Genomic DNA, 19,082 nt, shown 5'->3' with positions numbered 1-19,082 from the left:
AAACCATTCCATAAAAGGTGTTTTTGTGCCACGCTGCAGGAGTGTCCATCCTTGTAATCGAGATGCTAAAAGTGCCGATTGAGCTATTGACAGATTAAGATAACAAAAAGGTCATTCAGTTCAGCCTGAAGTATCAAATGGGGTTCAGTCGAAGAACCAGGTCCTTCAAATAAGGGAAAGTTGTCATATTGTTCTCCACATTGAGCTTCCTCATCAGATACGAGACTTTCACGTTCAGTGTCAGCCTCAGTAAAATCCCAATACAGTGGCACCTCGGGTTAAGAACTTAATTCATTCTGGAGGTCCGTTCTTAACCTGAAACTGTTCTTAACCTAAGGTACCACTTTAGCTAATGGGGCTTCCCGCTGCGCCTGCGCCGCCGCACAATTTCTGTTCTGAAGCAAAGTTCTTAACCCGAGGTACTATTTCTGGGTTAGCGGAGTCTGTAACCTGAAGCGTCCGTAACCTGAAGCGTCTGTAACCCGAGGTACCACTGTATTCTGGTGGCTTTGGTACTGGAAGCTCATCACTATGTTCAATGGTGCTTACAGCAGATGGCAAATTAGTATATTATACAGTATGTTTAGACTTTGGCCCAATGCCTAGTATATTTGTCCAGCAGAAATAACAATCTAATGAAACTATGTTTCTGAGATGTATATTTTAATTCTCTATGCACACAACAGAAACTGTTTGGGTGATTAACACACTATGGTCGCATTCTAGCAACATGAGGACAATCAAAGTATTTTGTGGATAAACCTTACTGCAAAATGAAGTATTTTGATTACTTGATACAACAACACAACATGCTTGCTAGGTACTGGAGCACTGAACAAAACTTAATCTAGAATTAATCAGGCAGCATCTGAATACTTTAGCATATGTATGTGTCTCACAACATCAATATAAACAAGTATAGAAATGTTCTAGCTAGTTACAAACATGTATTAGAAACAGTGGCTTACAGAGCAGTACAGCAAGGAGTGTTACCTGTGTGATAATATATGCCTGTTACTCAGAAACTGTGAGCAATGAACAAATTATCACAATTTTTTTGTGAGTGGGTCCAATGAAATTCACGGCAAAATTAGACCCATTAATTTAAATAGATATAATCTGAGTAAAACTTAGTTGAATACCATCCTTAGTATTTTATAATATTTTATATTAAATCTATAGCTGACTTCTATGTGAGTTGATTCTATTATATATGTGATTAAAAGGTCACTGCTTAAAAATTTGCTAAAAATCAATTAAAGTCTCATAATGGTGTCTGGCATCTACAAAAAAAAATTTCCCATTCGCATCAATGCTGGAGAATCAACATCTAGAAATGTTGGACTTGCACATATGGACTTGCGCACTATAATATATATATATATGAAAAGAAAATAACTTCCATGCTAATTCACAATAGCAAATATATAAATAATCATTTCCCTAAAAGAAGCACAAGTCTTCTTCAGTAACTTAGTGCTGAGCACATGTGCTCGCATGTGAGAGCAAAGGAAACAAACTGGCTAAACATCTGAACTGAACATGAATTTTGCCTTAGGCAGAACTGCAGAAAGAAGCAAAGAATTACTAAAGAAGGCTTTCATATATATTTTTTTGTATGGTTCTAGAACATTTATGTATACATTTATCCACATTACAGGTTTTTCTCATCATAGTCAATAAATTGGGGAGGAAGCAGATATTGTTCCAATGAACGCTCTGAATTGAATTTCAGTAAACCTGTTAAATGCCATCCAACTGGGTATAGCACAGCTGGTGCAGTCCTTATATCAGATTCTGAACAGCTGTAATTGGCACTTTATTCCCAGATCTCAGGACACAGAATGAAAAAGCCATTCTTAGCAAAGCACCCCACCGTACAAAGATAGAAAACTCTACAGAGATTATCGAAGCAACTTTCTGTTCCTGAGCAGTAGATCAATAGTCATCACTCAGAAGGATTTGCTTTGGTAACACATCCTTTGGTCTCAAGTTACAGTCCTGCCATATAACCAGTGAGCAACACAACAGTGTTTACAAAGGGGGAAATGCTGCTGAAAGGCTTTGAAGAACATCTCTATTGACACAGCTGAGAAACTAGGACTGTATCCCAAAGAACATCCTAGGCTTGTTCCTTGTGTGTTAGCACCCATACATCAAAATTTTCCCTCTGAATGAATGGAAAGCATATATTCTAAAATATGCCACAGAGAACATGCCCTTTATTGTGCCCTCTTTCCTTCATCCATATATTTATTATAACAGGCTAAAAGGGTCACTATATGCCTTTTGGGCACATTATAGGGCAGACATTTTTATTTCTCCTGCTCCTCCTGAAGACTCATTTCTCCATTTCCACAAATATCATTACATCAGCAGGCTTTCCATATCAGCAATCCAGAGGCTATTTTGGCTTTAAAATAGACACTATTAGTGAAGTATGGAACAGGAATTAAGGAGACCAGTGCTTCCTTAGCAGCAGTTAAGAGGGAGGGGTGCCATATTCCTACTGAAGCGTGAGGAGAAGGCCAATGCGGGGAGAACCTTTGACAAGCTGCACACAAATTTCATGCACAGTCCTCAGTCCTGCAAGTGGGTGGAGGTGAGCAGACACCCACCCCAAAACTCTAGACCTTTTTTGCATACTTTGGGTATCTACCACTAAGTAACTCATTCCCTCTCGCCTTTCCAGTTTCCATATCCTGAAATATCAATTTGCTGTAAGAGAGAAAACTCTACAGGCAGGAAAGCTATACTGTAGTGCACCTTCCCTCTGCCCCAAGTGCTTGCTTCTATTTCACAACTTATTTGTGTTGTAGAAATTTTCAGTTGAATTATTAACAAGAAATGAACTAATTTTCACCTATGAATAAATACACGCCTTTTGTTGCGTCAAAGTAATTTATTACCCTAATTTACATTTAAGAATATAAGAACTGGGCTGGATCAGGCCAAAATGCTCATCTAGTTGAGCATCCTTGTTCCCACGGTGGCCAAGCAGATGCCTCTGGGAAGCCCATGTTTTCTCTCTTATTCCAGCTACTGTCTACATGAGCAACTCATAGTACTCTTAACAGCATTAGCCTCAGCACACAGCTTACATCACAATGACATATCTATTACTCAAATGTACACCTCAGCACCAAAAATGGGAGTCCCTTGTATAAATCACCCTTCTCCTGCGTTTAGCTCTTCAGAGAAATGCTGTGACATTTCACTGCCTCCTCCCAGCTGCATCCAATAATGTGCACTGGGGGTGGAGGACATACAGATAAATTAAGTTGACTTATGCTGTGTTAAACCATTGATCCATCTAGGCCACTACTGTTTACTCTGTAGCCAATAGTTTGAAAAAGGAATTTCACTGAACTAAAGCAAGTATAAGGCTGGATCTAGACACATCAAAGAAGCGTTTCAGTTAAACACGTTGTACATTTAAACAGGGAAAACAGGTAGAGAAAAATGGGACTCCACAGCATCAACTGGTGGCACAATGTTATCTCGCATGTACAACGCATATAAAATCACTTTTTCTTTACCAATCTAGCTGAGTCCTAAATGCAGCCAGTTGCCAGGGTGCAAGACCTCTCTGGCTAACCTGTGGACAGAAGTGTTGAGTTACATCATGGAAGAAAGGTAGAATACAAATGTAGATATAAAATAATGAGATACGTTGACAGGGAGAAGTTCTGTAAGGTCAGGCAGAGGTTTTACACCCTTACCATCTCAGATCAACTTAACCAAAGATGCCAAAAAGTGAACCTATAGCATTTTGAATACAAAGCAATTGTTCTACCACTGTGCTATGGAGGGTGGTGGTGGGGTTCTCCAGTGGGGAAAATCACAGTGTGACATTATGTTATGTGTTACCCCAGACTTGTGGGTTTAGCTTTTGGTGGCAAACAGTATCTCCATAGGCTGTGCTGCATTCACCAGGGTGAATGGTGCACTTTGCAATCAACTACAGAAGCAGCAAATTAAAAAGACACAGTTGCAGGGGCCCCAGGGTGGGAGGGCACTTTAACACAACCCTTCCATTTATCCTGAAGGTTACCATTGGCGATACTTTTGGTGAAATTGACTGGCAGCTTCGCTTGCCCCTGGAGCCCACACGCTTCTCTGCGTGTCTCTGCTCCCTCCGGGCCCCCAGCTGCAGTTAGCAGAGTGAAGTACACAGCGGTAGAAGCAGGACCGATGATTGCCGTGTGTGCAGTAATAAATCAGGTCGACGCTCAGTTTCTTCCTTATCTTACAAATAGCTTTATTCTCGTACAAAAACAACAAATCATAATTCTCCCGGCGACACGGAACTCATTTTCCCGGTGCGCTCCTTGAGCAGACTCAGCTCACACTCTGTCTCTCTCTGAGACACAGAACACTCCCACTCAGTGTTCTAAACACGCCTCCAAGAATGTGAGACGTCACTCAGAACTTCTTAACCCTGTAAGTTCTGACTCTCTCCATAATACTTTGACTTAGCAATAGCCCCCTCTCGTATCACATTCTGAGAGGACTTGTGAACACACCTTTACAGACCTCTGTGTGTTCCACACCTTCCCACCTGCCTGTTGAGTCTCCTCACAAATCTCAGGTTCGCACTGTGCGAGATCAACCCACGCATTTGTGACTCGAAACCTCTCAGGTGGAATTCCCTTTGTTGCCCGAGAAGACCGCCTGGGCACAAACTGGGGTGCTTCTTCTGACCCACTGGGGCCAGCAAGTGCGTCTTTCTCATCAGACGACTCCCCCTCTGACTTGACCCGTCTGTGAGCTTTCTCCTTTACTCTAACAGGAGATGAGGGCTCACTCTTGCACACTCCTTTAACAACCTGTGGAGACGCCTCCCCCTGGTGCTGATCCTGATCATCGATCAGGTCACCATCTAAATAAAGAATACAATAGTGAGGGTGCTGCAGTGAGAAAGGTCTAATAGAAAGGAGTATGACTTTTGCATTATTAAGACTCCACTCTGTTTACTAAGGCTTATTAGGTGGCTAAGAGAGAAAAGTGTCGTCCTTTTGAAACATTACAAATGTAGTTCCAAGCATTGGGAAACAATTTTTCAGGTTTGAGAACTCTTGTTCTGCCAGAACCTTCCACAAGAAGAAGGGAGCAATTAAATATCAGCAGCTAATTTTCGGCTTTCACATAACATCAGCCGCTATTACCATCACGAAAGACATTATTTATTCATTATTGAGTTATTGAAGTTCTCTAAATTCTCTTACCTTGTGATCTTTGAAATGTTATTTTGTTATTTAAATTAAATTACAGAATTCATATAAAGAAACAGGTGGAAAGAGGGGAAAAACCCTCCCTTCCCATTCTGTCACTGCTCCTGGCAAGGGAAGGGAAGGCTTGAGTGTTTTGGCTGGCACTGAGTGAGAGACAAAGGTTCATAAAGTGATGGAGCAGAGACAGCAGGTACAAGCACCTGGATCTTGTTGCAAGCGAGGAGAGGAAATGCAGGATTTACCTCCCATTAATTCTCAAGCGACTCCCAGGGTTTAAGCTTGAAAGAACTCCCATGACACAGAAAGATGTCTTATAAACTGGAAAAAAAGGTTAAAACATACACCAAAGTTTTACATGTCTGGGCTTGTCTAAACAAACACGTTTTTAGCAAACACTGAAAAGAGTAAAGGCATCTGCCTGATGTCCATAGGCAGGGAGCTGCAGAGTGTTGGTGTTGCCACACTGAAAGATTGATATCTTACAAATGTGGAATATTATGTGGCACTTGTAATGGGAGAAGAAGGCACCTTGACTTTTAAACAGAAAAGCAGCATTTTAAAGTGCCGATATGATCACTCATTCATGTCTTTATATGCTGCTATAGGAACACAGATCTGTAACAGATCAGATGTATGTTGTACCAGGCAACAACAACATCTTAAGCGCACCTGGATGGTGTTGATAATAATAACTGAATTTTTTCAGTGTAGATGACGGACCATCAACAAAGTAAAATACTGGGGAATGACTAGTTGGATAATCGCAACAAATTAAAGCAAGTGTCAGTTATAAAAATTGGGGAAGGCAGATATAAAAACATGTGGTTAGAAGGTAACTGGACCTATAAGAGGATCTCAGGCTGTGGCAGCATATTTTGGAAGAGCCTCAGAAGTGGTCAGCTTTGCATTGCATAGGAAGCTGAAGCCCTTCCCCACCAACATGGTGATACGCTCCGCAGGAGTCTCTTATGACTAAGAATATGGTCTTAAAAGTTCATAGAATACAGGTAAATTGATCTATACACAATCACTTTCATATGTCACGTTTTATTTGAAGCAATAAAATGTGTTTAATGAGCTGGGCAAGTCTCTGCTTTCACTATGCATTCCCATAATAAATTTAATGGAGTTTGGTCTTGTATGCTTTAGAATATATTTCTGCAATAACAAAATGTAAATAGACTTTCTCAGACACATGCTTTCATATTTATTATTTAGTATAAGGATACAAGGGAGAGCGATATATCACAGCTCTTCATAGAATACAAGCAGTGAGAAGTTTTATTTGAATAACTTGCAAACATATCTAGGGTGACCCTGAAATAATCTCCAGCTTTACTGCCCAATTTATAGGCAGCAAAATGGTGTGTGTGTGTGTGTGTGTGTGTGTGTGTGTGTGTAGATTTTTCAATCCATACTGAGTGGAAATTGCTTGCATCCCAGGCATGCAGGAAATGAGTTTTTCCATGACAAATCTCTCCCTATTTTCCAGGGAGCTGGCCACTCCTTTCACCCCTACACCCCAACATTTTGTGCTCAAAGTTCTCAATAAAATTCTTAGCTCAGCATTAAAAATATATTACAGGCACCCCCCATTTACACGTATTCACATATATGTACTGTACTGGGAGACAGACAGACAGACAGACAGACAGACAGACAGACAGACAGATAGATAGAATCATACTCGGAAATGGTGGGAGACTGCTGGAGAGTCCTTGTGACTCGCAATGAGATCCTCCACAGAGCCTGAAGAGGATGTCAATGAGAGCAGAGGAAGCCCCAAAGAGACCCAGGTTGCAGCAGGGTTTTGTTTAGGCTGCTCAGCCTCCCCACCTAACAGCTGGCATGTGGAGTAGCACAACAGCAGCAGCAGCCACCACCTTCCCTCGCATCCTCCAGCCAGCCTCAGAGCTTAGCTTTAACTCTAGGTATTCTGGTCTGGATTGGAGAGAGAGCAGGAGAAAGTGCTGAAGAGCAGAGGGAAATAGGCATTTAAAGGATTTTTAGAGGGTGCTCCCCACTTTACGCAATTTCACTTATGCAAGCAGTATTATCCATATTCATCTCAAATTTTCTTGTAAGCAAAATACAGTTCTAGTTTTGAGTTTTTTGTTGTTACACTCAACAGCATCAGAATGTTACGACAGATACTGCCTCTAATGGTTACAATGGATATAACATTAAATTGGGACAAAAATGCATAGAAGCAAAATTCCATCATTCTCATTGAAAAATTTGAATAATAAATTACAAAGCAGAACCCACACCCACTTTTTGAATGCTAACTTTTTAAACTCAGAATTTGAATACTTTAGAGATTTTTGGTTTTTGGCAGGCTAGAAATTTTTAACTGTCAAACACTAATTAGCATTGCATGCTATCACAGGCTGTCCAATACTAAATAGCACTGTGTGTGATCAAAAGCTTTATAAAGAATATTGTTACATATCAACTGCCAAATGTTGAATACACTTGCATGCCAACCATGATAAAACCTGCCAAATATGACAGTTGAAAAATACTGATATATCTTCCATGGACCCCCAGGTTCTTTAGTAGCTCAGGGAATACTCTATTAAATAATGGATCAAAGACTACTAGGCTTCCTCTACAAATACACAGCCACAAGGGAATACTAGGTGTTATGTCCAATGCTCCCTGAAATAATATTCTGTAGCATGCAGGGGCTTGGATGGCAGAAATGCAGACCCCTTTCTGAAGGCGCAAGTTTGGAAGCCTCCCATAATCTATCAGCTATCTATACTGTCAAATGCTAAATAACTTTGTGTGCCAATTATTAAAACACCACAAAATGTCAGCTGTCATATAAATATTGAAATAAAAAATAATTGGGCACCAAACACAGACAATGCCTATTCAGAGAATGCACAAGAAACTGAGCATTTGAATATCTGAAAATCGACATTTGAGAGTCTAAAACAAATTTTAGCTCTTTGCATCTATGTTACAAGACATTAATTCACATGTTTCAGAATGTATTGGGACCATCATATACTCCTGAAAATGAATTTTTGAAAAATTATGTTGGCCAAGATAATAAATTAACAGGAGTAAGAAAAATGTTTATTTAATAATATTTATATACCATTTTCCATTAATAAATACTGTTGAGGTAGTTTATAGGGTTAAAAATATGAAAACACATTAACACAAAGCAATACAATAAAAACATTGCTAGATGCCAACAATATAGGGTAATTAGGTCAGTGCTAAAGGTCAGCAAAAACCTAAGCAATCAGGTGAGTTTTCAGAAACAGCCAGCCAGTATCTTCCAAATCACGGTGAGGTGGTTATTCCAGAGTGGGCATACCTATAACATTACTTTACTTTGTCCCTATTCATCATAGAAAACTCTGTCATGCCATTTCCCATTTGTTCCACTTTTAATCATTAGGGGTATGTGAGACAGACTATTGCAGTGGTTTTCAACCAGTGTGCCATGGCTCCCTGGGGTGCCTTGAATGATGGTCAGGGGTGCAGCAGGCAACACTGGTCTCTGTCCCTCTTTCCTTCCCTCCCTCCTCTGATGCCCTCTCATGTCTCTGCCTCCCAAAGGCTTGCATAGCTGTTCGTTGCAGCAGTCCCAGCCACAAGCTCCGGAGGCGAGTGGTGCCTCTGGGGCTGGCCAGGGGCTGCTGGTTGCCAGGAGCTGAGTAAGCAAGCAAGCAAGTGGGTAAGGAAGCCTGGCCAGCTAGTCTGCCAGCCCTTGCTGTTTGGAAAGGACAGACAAATGGAAGGCTGGGCACTCTGGCCTTTCTTGTGCTTGCTGTCTGCAAGGCCTGCCTGGGAGCTGAGTGTCCAGCATCACTCTTTGGAGTGGGGCTGGTGTCTCAGGGACCAGGAGTGATGGTGGTGGCTGCCCAGAGTATCCCCAAGGAGAGGGGAGAGGAGGCTGAGATAACACTTCACAAGGGAGGGTGTTCAAAAACGGGTGAAGGGCTGCTGGCTCTGCAGGCAAGGGTGATAGAACTGGGCTTCTGAGGCTCAGGGAGCATTTCCCCACAGGGGAGCAGCAGAAAGAATGTAGTTGGCCAAGGGAGCTGTGGACTCAAAAAGGTTGGAAACCTCTGGACTATGGGGTTATCATTGTGGAGACCCTTAGCCAATCATGGCAGGGGAGGAGAGACAGCCAGGCAAGAGAAAACCTAACCATTTAACTGGCAGTCAGGGCCCAGCTAGGTGTATTTAGGAGTTTGTCAGGCAGGATAAACCTCTTTAATTTTCCCAGGTGTAGGAAAAGGATGTAGAATGGGGCTACAGGTGTTTTATAGAAGGAGTAAAAAGCAGAAAGCCATTCTAGTAAGAAATTGTTTTAATAGAAACAGTTCTGTTATGGAGAATTATAAGTTCTTTTTTAAACGTGAAACAAGTGTTTCTGAAATAAAATAAGTGCTGTGCCTTTACTAGTAAAACGATTAAGCTTTATCCCTCTTTGAATGTTTGCTAATAAGAATAGTTTCAATTTTCATTGTGCCCCCGCTTTAAAATATATCTAGTTCAGGGAACAAGTTGTCAAATGAAGCCTACTATCAACCGTCCTTGCTGTGGGTTTATATTATATGCCACCACATATAGAGAACCCTCAATTCTTGGTTGTTGATGACAGGGACAGGCCAGGTTAAATCGCCCCAGACTCAGTCATGTTCACATCTTCACTGAGGGAGTGTGTCACAGAATGAGACAGTGGAAGCAAACTAACCATATTTAAATCTCCCATTGAGAGCCATGTGATTTAAAAGCATTTCACCTTAACTAGATTGTGACATCATTCTGTTATTAGAAATTACAAATCAAGATTGCTGGTATAATTTACTTGAATGCTTAAAACATAATTTTATACATTTTAGTATAAAGTTCAGAATAAGAATATACTTTTGGAAGCTATTTTGTATGTACTGATTTTATGCTTAATAAAGCATCTATTCAGCTGAAAGACCACTCGTTTCACATTCTTTCTGTTCTATAAAGTACAAAGATGGTTGCTTACAAAGCATTTTGTACGGGGTCAGTTCTGTGGAACCAAAGCACGTCTTTTTATCATTAGCTTGTTAACACTTTGATATAGATATTTTGACGAATGTCTACTCAGATAGCCCTGTGTGAAATTACCTAGGGGGACAACTTGAGTCTTCCACTACAGGGTTATTAATATTAATAAATGTTTTACGTAAAGTGCATGACCTTGCATATCTCCTGCTCTCAAGTGAATTCTCTAATAATAGTATCCCCCAAAATTCAACTCATATCTCGGTTATGCGATACTGATGTTTATTTCACACATGAATGACCAGATTCTCAAGCAGCATGAAGGTGCCTTCACATTTTTGATTCGCGTGCCAAAGAAGTGAAAATGCCTACTCATCTCTTCAGGTGTGCATGCAAGTATTTAATCTACTGAAATATGTTAACAAAAACATGGTTGAAAATTCAAGGTCAAAATAAAACAGCAATGATTTGGCTAGAAGTTACACACACACACACACACACACACACACACACACACTGATGACTACTACTACTACTATTACTACAGTGGTACCTCCATTTATGAACTTAATTCGGTCCGTTCTTAACCCGAAACTGTTCTTAACCTGAGGCGTGCTTTTGTTAATGGGGCCTCCTGCTGCCGCCGCCGCACAACTTTTGCTCGCATCCCAGGGCAAAGTTCACCACCCGGAACACCTACTTCCAGGTTAGTGGAGCTCATTACCTGAAGCGTTTGTAAGGAGGATGGTACGTAACCCGAGGTTCCACTGTACTGTACTACTAATTAAGGGTACCAAGAAACCCAAATTTACTAGTGAAACCAGGAACATCTTTCACATCTCTTCTTTGTGTTGAAGTTTATTGTAGCACAAATTATTTACTTGATTTATTTATTTAATTTAAGAACAGGTTATTAAGACTTTCCATATCAAAGAAAAACAAGCAAAGAAATAAAAAAGACTCAAAACATATATACCTCTATGTTTTGTTGCAGCAAATATAGGAGCAAAACAGGTAGCAAAACAGGTAACTAACAAAATCTCCCTTAAATATACAATTCATAACACATGAACAAATAAGCACTAAGTGAAGCATTCAGGAAAACATCACAGAAGTAATCAACTAGCCAAGCGTAAAAAGGAAGAAAAATTAATTCAATCCGCCTCTAATATCACTCCATAAAGCCACATGGTTTGATGAAGAAAGCCCATCATGCTTTCCGACAGACCCATATTTAATAGAACAAAACCATTTCAAATAAAACCTTTCCCCCCTTGAATCCTTTCTTTATTCAACTGACAAGTTATTTTTTCATAAATGCCACCAACGAAATCTGAGAATACTACCCCTCCAAGCAAATTAGCTGTTACAAATTTCGAATTTCAGACTGCCACCATATGGACCCCAATAAAAATGGAAAACATTAACTCCTGTAAAGTATCTTTTTGTCTCCATCATTGATAGTGGACAACAGTGCCATAAGTGGATCTCGTGCCAACATCTCTCCTGTAATCAATTGAAAACCTTATTCCAAACCTTATAAACCCCTGGGCAAGTCCGCCTGATGTGATAAAATGTATCTTGCCCTCCACAGCTTGTCCATTAATCTGGGCTGGTACTGAGGCTCCAATACTTTGGCCACCTCATGAGAAGAGAAGACTCCCTGGAAAAGACCCTGATGTTGGGAAAGATTGAGGGCACAAGGAAAAGGGGATGGCAGAGGACGAAATGGCTGGACAGTGTTCTCGAAGCTACGAACATGAGTTTGACCAAACTGCGGGAGTCAGTGGAAGACAGGAGTGCCTGGCATGCTCTGGTCCATGGGGTCATGAAGAGTCACTGTGACACATAGGAAAATTGGCAAATTACTTGCAGATAGACTCACATGCTGCTCATTGTGGCAGGCTTGTTGGTTCAGCTGAAGTTGCTATGCATACCTTTCTAGTAGCATAGTCAGTCCCTCATGAGTATATCTACCTCATCAACTTGGTAGCCCAGGGGACTCTCATAGGCAGGAGGAGCCAGCAACATGGGGCAGCACTGGTCTCTCGACAGCAGTGTTGCCAGTTGCTGAGATGATGCAAGGTAGTGTGGTGGCAAGTTCACAAGCATACCAGTGGAAATGCTGGGTTGGTTCTTCCAGTGTACCTGAGCAATCCAAGCCTTGCACTAGGACATATATATCTTATTTGATCCTTAAGACACCTATAGTGTTTGGATGTTGGAATAGTGGATTAGGTTAGATATAGCTTTTATATTACTGAATAAAAGCCCTCAGTAGTAACATTTGAAAACGTATCTTAACTCTATTACTTTCACTCTAGTAATTATTTCATTAGTTAATATTTGGCAGCTAGCAAACCACAAAGAAGCCACACTTAAGATCTGTGGGGGGCTCTTTCTCCTCCCCTTTTAATTAGAGGGTTACCGGTTATTCAACTGATATAAAAGCTATTCTTACAGTACTTTGCATCTCTTTTCTACTCTACATTGGTTCAGGGCCATTAGTTTTCTACTTCCTTTAGAGGAGTTTATATCACGTTAGCCACAAGCTAAATAAAATGGCCTGCAATCAAGCCTTCTGTATTGTCCTGCCTTTGCTCAGAAGCAGCAACATGATCTTTGCCCTTAATAAGCGACTTAATTATCACTCTGCTAAACTGCATACTTATTAAATACCCCTAGTAAAATCTCACACTGTTAATGACTGTGATGTGAGAGGAAAGCAATGAATGATGGCAAATATACAATGCAGCAGAAGAGACTATGAATATTAAGTATCTGCGTGATATATAGAAATTGAAATAATAATATGCTTCTCACACTCATGGACATTTAGATTCTTTTTAAAGATCTTACTGATAAATTTTAAATTGGGATATCTGTTGCAGAACACAGAAAACACATTCTCTGGTGTAAAACAACCTGAAGTTCGCATTATTAAGTCTATAGTGAGAAAAATATCCTAAGTCTGCCATTTTAAGTATGCTGATTTGAACTTAGTGGGGCTCATTTCTAAATAAACATCCATAGCCTCAGACAATTTGCTAATCATATTAATATATTTTCATAATGTCCAACTACAAGTTTAAATCAACAACAACCAATTAAAAAAAATGCTGAAATTGAGTTAATATAAATGTGCATTACTCCTTATCCGATAACCTATGTAAGTAATTCAGCCTATCTACAGAATATTCTTAGAGTAATGATAAACCAATATAAAATAAATTAATACCATAAATGTTTCCCTGAGACTACACACCTGCTCCAACAAGTAAGCATATGATTATTGCTTTTACAAAACAATTTTAATATAAAAATGTAACTAACCCCTGGAAATGGTGTATGCATGTTCTGAAACTCAAGTAATGTTGGACTATTTTCCTGCAACTCAAGAAAACCTGAGACCATTCAAAATATTGAAATTGGCAGCCAACACATAGCATTTGTAAGATTTGTTAAATGTGAAAAAGGTCAAAGCAAGAATTAATCATAGATAAAGTCACATACTGGAACAACCAAGTTCAGACTGCATCTACCACAAACTGCAAGAATAAAAGAGCTAATTATAGTCTCATTGGAAACAAAAGAATCTATAAGGGAGAAGCAGATACAAAAGTACCTAACTGGATGCATGGAAAAACAAGTTGATATCAGGTTACAATTCTTACAGTTTGAAGAACAAGGTGGCCTCTAGAAGAGAGCCAAAGGTGAAAAGATTTACAGTTGTGGCAACACACCAACACATATCTTTAGCTGGAAATGAAAGCGTTCAAATCTCTAAAGCGTATGTACTCTGGAAAATACTTTCTAAAAAGCTAATGGTTTTTTTTAAGGCAGCAGGCAATTCAAATCTAATCTAATAGGAAATTAGTTTTACATGTAAAAATCGGAAATTAATTTTACATGGGAAAAGGAAGTATGTGTGGGATTGAATGTGGGTATGTATTAATATTTTTAAGGATTGTATGAAATGTCTGTCTGTTTGCATATCTGTACTATGTATGTATAAATGTATCAATGTTGAATTACTCCAGTAAAAATTCTATTTTAATTTTTTTTTTATAATTACATGTAATTGCATGTGAAGCACACCTGTCTCTGGATGTTGTCCCTAAACCAAAGAGATCTTAGAAAGTTGCAGAATTTTGGCTTCCTTCAAGTACAGAAAACCTTTACATGCAATGTTATATGCTATTTTAGTTATTCCTAACTTTATTAAAGAAAACTTTGGCATGTTTAAGAAAACAGAGGTGTCTAATTTTACAATTAAAGCATTAAAGTGTAAAAGAAAAAGGTTTGATACTGTAAAGTACAGCTTTTTAAAAATAATCGTTTTATCAATGATGGTTCAGTATCATGCCAAAAGGCAGGACATGTGGTTGTAATAAAAAAAAAAGTTCAAAAAACACTGTACAGATACATACCTGATGCTTCTTGAACTTTCACCTTCAGACCTGTAAAATAAATTGTAAAAATTAGATTACCAATTTGAACTCCCCATCAGAAGCTGGTGTCTATCACTATATTCATTCACTAGCAGATTTTGACCATATTTATTCACTAGTACATTTTGACCCTGAAGCTGTTACTAATGAGAGATGTAAAGCTACCTTCACTACAGTAGCAAGCAAGAGAAAAATAACAATGGTCTTATGTGTGGTCTAGAAAGACTAGTTGGAATGGGATGTACATATGTACCCAATTAAAACCAATGCAGTGTAGACTGCCAGTATCCACACAACTGAACGAACCTTTAGGTGCTTATCTGAGGAACAAATGAGTGGCAATTTTTCCTGGAATGCAATATTTCACTTTGATTACAGGGCTAGAGTACCTTTCTGAGCTTCAGAGCCAAATTACCCAATGAGTAACCTTATGGGGACCACATAACAGAAACTGTCAGGTCCAGAGACAAAACGGGCAGTAGGTGCTACTCTTCCTTTGTAGAGTAGGTTACAATCTAGCCAAAGGTTTCTGCACACATCCCTCTCCATCCAGAAAAGAAAGGGAAATCATTGCAGTCCAAGAACACATTTCAGTAAAACAAAAAACACTTGCGGAGGTTGTGGAGCACAGCCAGTGAGGGATGTGGACAAGGGAGAGGGATCACAACTGGGGGTGTGTTCACCCCCCCTTTTTTAGAAAGAGCCAATGTGTTCATATGCGCATGTGTGTGTGTGTGCAGGGATATGCGTATGCTTTGCCATCACAAATTAGCTTCAAAAATGCCTGCCACTTGTGCTCTCAATACTGATCATGACTGCCGTGAGGGCAAAAGGTTAAATTCCCTCTGCCTTGCACACCATGGTGCCAATATACCTTGCCCTCCAAATTAAAGAACAATCTTGCAGGAGTAAACTATATGCCAAGCATCATGTGTAGTTTGTCTCCGATTTATACTTGCTGCTTCTAGTCCAGAGAATATTATGTGGCCAGAAGCCCACTAAATAACATTGACCTCTATTATGTGATGCTCACACAACTCCTGACCTTTCATAAAATGCCTTTTGTTGTATTTAGCGTTGATATATCCACATTCTATAGTAGTTAGCTAACACCCCCCACAATTCCAGACAAAGAATACTAGCAGCAAATTATACTATCCACATTTATTTCCTATTCCAGGTTTTAGTATTAAATGGTGTTTTTAAAAATCACCACACACTGTAGAATCAAATGTGATCAAATGCATTTAGTGCCAACAAAGTCAAAGCTGAAGTAGAGCAGTGTTTTTTACTGAATGAACAGTGAAGGATACAATAAATTCCAACGGAAAGCCGATATAATGGTATTTCCATCAAGAAAAATAAAAGGATTTTAAATAGCTTGGGTGCAATCCCAAGAAGAATCCCAAAAGACTAACCAGGTTCTGTACATGTGAAGAGAGCTTTTGAGCTTCCTATGTTGCATGTGAATCTCAATTTAAAAGTGATGCAGAGGGAGATGAAGGATGCTTTTGGATGCTTCTGAATCACATAATCTCCTTTCCCCTCTTATGTTCATGAGTTTTTTAAAAGAATGTGGAGATTAATGTCATTCATACACACACAAAATTCAATGTTACTAAGTAAAAAGAGAACACTGATGTAGACTTTTGACAGATTCAGGCAAATGATCTTATATATTCTCCACTGGATGCTCATCTCATTCATGAAATATTAAAACTGTATACATTACTAGAGTCACAGGCATGTATCTGTGCCTTCAGACTTTTGAAGATAGGATGATAAACATATATTGATTTTTATTTTTTCATTTCTACTTTTTTCTTTTCAGAAGTATCAGCCTTTAAAAATGAGATTTGGTAGCAAAATGATATTGCATATAAAGAAAAAAATACATGGATTTAAATTTTTTAACAAACAAACAAACAAACAATTTTTAGTCAGCATACTCTTCAGAATATTAGGAGGAAAGGATGTTCTATTTTTCCTCCTTAGGAAATATACTTAGTATTTCACACCAGTCGCATAAAGCTCCCTTCCCTACTATTGTCTTGGAGTCAACACACACTACAATTCTGGTTTGCAATCTTTGACTGCAGCAACTGCTCAAACCAGTTTATTTTATTTCTAAGTGTATATCCTACCCTGCAAAGGACAATCAGGATTCCCAGGGCAGTAGAACTGGATGTCACAGCAAAGTGTACAAGTGGGAGGAATAGGCAAATTAAAAATGCAAGCTTGAGGATGGAGAATGTGATATATGAGAGATCAGTTACTGGGATGTATATATATACATATATACATATACATATATATATATATATATATATATATATGGTTTTGCTGTGGGTACAAACGATACATTTCTGCACCTCTTCAAAGAGTAATGGATTTTGTATCCCTAAGATTATCTTCCTGCCAAATGGCCTTGTGGACTAAATGATAAGCATCTTAAGGGGAAGACTATCTCATAAAATCTCTTTGTGCAGAGCACCATATGTATCAAAAACAAGTGTTTCAAGATGCAATGATACTTTTGAACAATTATTGAAAACCAGACTGTTCTTGAAACACACTGCTATCTAAGCGGCTCTAGGCTGAGAGCCCTATGCATACTACTTTTGATTCCAGTTGATCCTGCTCTAAGGGGAAGTTGGCACATCAAGGCCTGCACCAGAATATTTGGTCCTAGAGCAGAACTAAACATGTTGCTAACATGGTTCTTGCTTGAGTGCAAGATTATTCTTTCACTAAGAGATCAGGGCACTAGCAGTGTAGGGGTCCTGAACCATTTGCATCCCTCTGTGATTCTTATCTGAGTTGATCCCTCTGCAGCTGCTATTGGCATAGTGGAAAATATCTCCCATTGAACTGAATAAGAGATGTTTTTCTTTCTTGTGCTAATAGCAGGCACAGGAAGCTCAATCTGGATTGGAACCACAGGGGGCAAATACTTAGCACCCCCTATCCCATGCCAGGGTGCCAATCTGTATCAGTCTCCTTCCCCTATGCTGGCTATTTGTGTAAGAAAACTCTTGCACACAAATTGCATAATGTAAGCTTTGAGCCTTAGCTCTGTTGAAGTCAACCATCGGCTTGCTCAGAGCTGTCCATGGTCCTGTAGAAACTGCTTCCAACTGAACTCCAGCTATTCTGCATCTCGCTTTCTGAGCAATGCATTTCACGTTCATGGCTGCAGTTTTTAGCTGTTCATTTCAGTACACACTATTATCTATTTCCTTTCTTCTGGTCAATACTTTCAGAGCCATGCTTAGTATTCCTTTGAACAGAGCTTAATGTTCTGGAGTTATTTTTCAGCAACAAAGCCATATGTAGCAAAATCAAGTTTACTCAGTTGGACTATAACCAAGTTTGCAACATGATATAATATTATGGTTAAAGCAACTATAAAGCTATCATTTTTCTCCTAGCAGGGATTTTAGCCCATTTCAAGACAAGATGTCTCAAACACAGAACGAAAACAGAATAAAAACAATTGTACCCAACTATGAAGCAGACAACCTTGAAACTAAAATTAAAATTGCTTGAAGTCGCTTGAAGAAAGAATGAAGCAAAAAACTGCATATACCATGATCTTCCCCCCCAAATTGTTCAAGAACAAATAGGAACAGGAACAATTCAATTACAGCTAATTTATCTTCCAGAACATTTACCTTTTCTACAATTTTGCATCATAAATAAAATAAACTTCTCTTGATTTTACTACTGCAACTTTCTTATCCCTGGCATTCCATTATCTCATCTCAGCCCTCTCATATCTGTCTAGCATGCTACTGCAAAAAAATATTCACCTTATGTCTCTCATGTGACATTCACAGGATCCTTGTCCTTCTGCCAAAGCCCTGGCCTTCTGCCCATGATCTTGATTCCCACAGCTCCACCACCCAATGTCCAAAGGTGTCTGCTCCCTTGAATGACACTTCTCTTGCTGCCCCATATGCTTGGAATCATGTGTTATCTGACAAGCACAATGACAATGCTTGTTCAATAAATATTAACATGGCTATGATTTCACTATAGTCAAGCCTAAATGTTTTATTTAGCTATTGTTAGGAACTGAATTTAGCATTTAAATAGTGTTCAGTGAGTGGCACTGCCTAAGGCTAATAACTACAGTTGCATTTGTTTCTGACTCAATATATGGATTGCTTAACCAAGCTTTGCCCTCTAGAGGGTCACGCTTAAACATATCTGTAGAGTAGGAAGTAAATCTGATGGCATTATGCAACACTAATTTTGTTGCTAATGTGCAGTAGTTGCTTTCAATCGGAGATTGAACAGGAAGTTGTGGTTTCCTTTTGGCACTTAAATACTAGCATTCGCATTTTCAGAATAATTTAAGATATTATTAATAGCGAATTATTCA

The 19,082-nt window shown here is 39.2% G+C and overlaps 1 protein-coding gene across 10 annotated transcripts in view; it reads right to left on the bottom strand.

Moving 5' to 3' along the window:
* The window catches only part of IQSEC1 (IQ motif and Sec7 domain ArfGEF 1), a 311,515-nt gene that overhangs the window by 234,080 nt on the left and 58,353 nt on the right, over nucleotides 1-19,082 (bottom strand). For all 10 annotated transcript variants that reach the window (XM_083602924.1, XM_083602923.1, XM_083602919.1 and 7 more), the window contains exon 2: nucleotides 14,675-14,704. In XM_083602924.1, the coding sequence (XP_083459050.1) occupies nucleotides 14,675-14,704 (30 nt within the window). The remainder of the gene's footprint in view (nucleotides 1-14,674; nucleotides 14,705-19,082) is intronic.

This window comes from Podarcis filfolensis (genome assembly GCF_964270895.1).
Source record: "Podarcis filfolensis genome assembly, chromosome: 2".
NCBI classification, from domain to species: domain Eukaryota; kingdom Metazoa; phylum Chordata; class Lepidosauria; order Squamata; family Lacertidae; genus Podarcis; species Podarcis filfolensis.
This window is presented reverse-complemented; position numbering and strand designations above follow the sequence as displayed.